The following is a 4,115-nucleotide window of genomic DNA, read 5'->3' on the forward strand; positions in this document are numbered from 1 at the left end:
ACCTGTACTAGGACAATTATTTAGACTCCTTGCATTCTTATCAAATAGACACTTACTTCTGATACTTTTAAAGTTCCAAATAAATTATTAAGGTATATTCTCTGTTCCAGTCACTTTGCTGGAAGATATGCTACCTGAAGATATGGGCCTTGATCACCACCCCCACATTTTCACTTAGCCCACTATACAGCATCACTGAAAATTTTGTGCACTGAAAATGGGAATTCCTAATGCTCCAAACTACCTTCGCCAAATAATTTACATGCGTTTTGTGCCTAAAATCTCTAGTTCTTCATATTATCATTTTACTTGTCTTCATGTTGAATCTCACCCTCTTCCTTATTTGTAGCTATGATTAGGCTTTAAAGTCCTCTTAAGTGCTGAATGAATTGGTTTGGTAGTCCAAAGAACAGATCCTCAACTATGCTCTGGAAAAAATAATGAAGCAATGAAAGTGTTAATAAGAAGTTTATTATAATGTATTAGTTCTTACAGTAAGTAATCAGATCCAAGTTTGTGTCAATTGATATTACAAACAACAAATGATGGAGCCAATTAAGAATTTATTCTTGTATTTGTTTCACCAATGTGTGATATTACATTTCCAAGAGAATCACTTTTACAATTTCATGTTACCTTATGCAACACTAAAAAAAAATTTGTGGAAATTTTTCAATTTTTATAAAAGTAACAGAATTCTTTGGTTGTAAAATTGAAATGCAGCAATAAATGTGTCAATCATAACATCAAGAAACAAAGACTGTGAAACAAATTAATTTTCCATTAATGGAACATTTTCAATTTACCAAAACAATTATACATATCATTTAGTCATTGTATAGCATAAAAAATAAAATATATTCTTTATTCCTGTGACACAAAAACTCTCCACTACATAGAAGGCTGACAACTTTTCAAACAGGAAGTGAAAGCTCAATGTTGGTTGCAGCTATTTGTGAGAGGAGTTGCAGGACATTGGATGAACATTTGCCATGGCATCTGGATATCCCTGTTCTGCTCTCTCCATTGCATCTTTAAGAGCTTCTTCATATGGAGTAGGAAAGAAGCTAGGAACGGTGTCATTGATCCTAGCCCAAACCTCTAGGACTTTCATTTTGCTGGTTTCTACATGGGCCCGGGAACCCCACAGGAAATCATATCTTGAGGATTTACCCTCAGACATTTTGTGGATCTCAAGGTAATTTTGCTCAACCAGATCTTTGGTGATGAGCTTCCGGGGCTCCCCAAAGATCAAGTGCTTCTTCCCTGCATATACACCTAACACATTCAGGAATTTCCAGACCTCTTCCTCAGTGGCACGATTGCCTTTTGTGAATATTAGACCCAAGATGGTCATCAGGAGACCCATCTTTGGCAACCCCCTCTTGCCACTTAGAATTTCATCAGTGGAGAGACCTAGCTTGCTGACAATGGCATAGGACTGACTATTGGGATTGATTTTCTTTAAACGCATTCCAAAGATCATTTCCATGCGGGAAGAAGATTTCCTGAGGATGTCAGAAAACTGTGTTTTGTATTTCTTGTTGACGACATTCAGCATATCTTCATCTGTAAACTCCTCACTCTTTTGAAACTTCTCCAGCAGGAACTCAACCAACATGCTAGCCTTCTTGGTAAGAGCATCTTTGCATATTGGCTGATTGAAGGTTTCTGCCTGAAAGGCACGTGGAGCACAAACAGCACAGTCATCAGAACTTCCAGCACCTAGATCAGAACCTGTATAGGACATATCTACATCAGGAGAGACAAGAAATGCAACTCACTGAGGAGCGTGGGCATTAGAAGAACTTGGAGAATTACCTTGGCTAACAGGAGGAGATGCTGATTCTCTCACTACAGAAGGTTTAGCACCTTGGCTGTCCCCCTGTGCATGATGATGTTTGACACGGGTGTGGCCCTTGTTCTTCTGGCCCTTATTCTTGTGGGCCCTAGGCATGACAGCAGGAGTCAAAGACAATGGTCAGGATTTTAGTCAGGAGAACTGGCAAGGCAGGAACCTGGAAGGATAGAAAGACAACACATGAGCACCATTTCATCACGAAGTGAAGAATACTTTTACTTTTAGGAAGGCCTCCTTCACTGCTTTCCTAAAGGGCAACATACTGTGTTGCTATTTCTTGTTTATCTTGGTCAGAAATCCTGCCCTTCTGGTCAACTTGGTTCCCAAGAACCCTGCAAAAGAAATGAGAGTTTGTTAGACTATTGTATGATAGCCCAGTTTGGAGATTCCTAAAATGAGAGAACAGGCTGTTCCCCCTGAATAAGAATAAAAATGCTCATGGTTTACATTCCCGACTATGTACGTATCCATGGTTAGTAAAGTCTGAATATCCACTTCTTTCTGTTACTCTGAAGTTCATACTACAAAATTCACTGCTACCACTTTATTCAAGGGACCTCAGAACTCTTAGAGCAGGCATGAGAGGAAATATTCTAAAGCCCTTGCTGTTACCAAGAGTATGAGTCCCACAATAAGCAAAGTCCTTACCAGGAAAGGCCCCTCGTAACAAAGGTACCATCTCTCTATTCTATCAAAAAAAATGGAGGTAATATATCATTTTGCGGGGCTTCTCTGATCTACTTATTCTATCATACAGAGTTCCGGTGTCTGTGCCTGTTCCAACCTGTTATGGAACATGAAATCTCCCTAATCTGAACAAAGAAGCTGTCTGTAATACAGCAAGTTCCAAGAATTCCCCGTCTGATGGCTGAGTCAACCCACCTCACACATGAGACTTCATTCGCTGGGCGAGCTCTTGGTAACGACAATGGCCTCCAGTCCTAACAACCAAGTTCCAGAACGCTGGAGATGGAGACGAGTGAGTAAGCACAAAGCCTGTATCACCTCCTTTCCGGGAGGATAAATTATAGTTTGAGGGGATTCCCAGTGGTTTAGGGTTGTCACCATTTAATTTCAGATTAAACCCCCAAGGCACAGGACAACACTTAGCTGACTCTCTTACTTGATCAAAGACAGCACCTCTCAGACAAAGGCAGTGTCCCAGCAGACTGGGGAAGCGGAAGTCAGAGTTATCTGCTTCCTGTTCCCCTCCCCCACCCTTTTCTATGTCTTGGAATAAAATACCAAGGGTGGCCCATTCCATTTTATGGGGGGGAGATAGTTGCTAGAAAGAAAATAATTTTTTTCCTGTTGATTTTTCATGGGGCTAGGATACCTCTTGAATGAGCTGAGTGAGGAACTAAGTATCTCATTTCCATCATAGTTCTGAATAGGAAGGAAGGTGAAGAAATTTCGAGCCTAAGATTCATGTCCACTTCCTTACCATAAATTATGGATAGGAGTCCAGGAGTCCAATTTTCTTTTGGAAATAGAGCTCTGAGTCATTGAAAAGGTTTCTCTCCTTTCTTTCTTGGAACGACTGGCCTGGAACTCCTTAGCATCCTTTCTCAGCATTTAGAACCCAGATTTAACAGTGATGCACCACAATGCTTGCTTTGTACAAATTTTATAATTATATACTATCTTTTTCTTTGTATTTTTCATTTTAATTTTGAAGCAGTTTCTAGTTATGTACTCCAATATAGCCTCAGGCTTACTGTGTAATGCAGGGTGACCTCAAAACAACAATCTACCTGCCTATGTTTCTTGAGTGCTAGGATTGCAGGCCTGTACATATAAGCTCATATCTTGATTATATGTAGGTGTTCAGCTACTTCCCTACTGAAATCCTTAAGAATTTAAAGTCAACCACTCAGAGTAAAGTCCTAATCCTGAAGACTGTTGATATGAAGTACTGAATGCTATATGTGACCACTTCTGCTTTAACTTGTTGTTGTGGGTAAGACAATATGAGAAGACATGTACCTATGGGGTCCTTTGTTATTTGAGGTGTGTCTTAGAAGTACAACTTTTTCTGATATGGAATCATTTCTTTCCTCTAACCATGTGTTCTGCAATACCACCTAACGTAAAGGTGAGGGTTCTTCTCGACCTAACATCCATGGTTAGGTCCTATGTTACTTGGCATCATGGTATGTTCAAAATTTGAAGCTTGAGTTTCCACTCATATCAGGTGTAGTTAGGATACTTGGTATTTTCACTTCATGCTTGGTATATTTTATCAAAATGAGAA

The 4,115-nt window shown here is 39.7% G+C and overlaps 1 protein-coding gene across 1 annotated transcript; it reads right to left on the reverse strand.

The window, feature by feature from the left end:
* Positions 1 to 519: 519 nt before the first annotated feature.
* Positions 520 to 3,044, reverse strand: LOC101834755 (melanoma-associated antigen B4-like). The gene is made up of 5 exons (XM_005080070.2): positions 2,985 to 3,044; positions 2,744 to 2,824; positions 2,125 to 2,193; positions 1,822 to 2,018; positions 520 to 1,737 (listed from the first exon to the last, which is right to left on the reverse strand). The coding sequence occupies exons 4-5, from the start codon at positions 1,955 to 1,957 to the stop codon at positions 950 to 952; spliced, it is 924 nt and encodes a 307-aa protein (XP_005080127.2). The 5' UTR covers positions 1,958 to 2,018; positions 2,125 to 2,193; positions 2,744 to 2,824; positions 2,985 to 3,044; the 3' UTR covers positions 520 to 949.
* Positions 3,045 to 4,115: the final 1,071 nt, after the last annotated feature.

Source organism: Mesocricetus auratus, unplaced genomic scaffold (genome assembly GCF_017639785.1).
Source record: "Mesocricetus auratus isolate SY011 unplaced genomic scaffold, BCM_Maur_2.0 Super-Scaffold_100003, whole genome shotgun sequence".
In the NCBI taxonomy this organism is placed as follows: domain Eukaryota; kingdom Metazoa; phylum Chordata; class Mammalia; order Rodentia; family Cricetidae; genus Mesocricetus; species Mesocricetus auratus.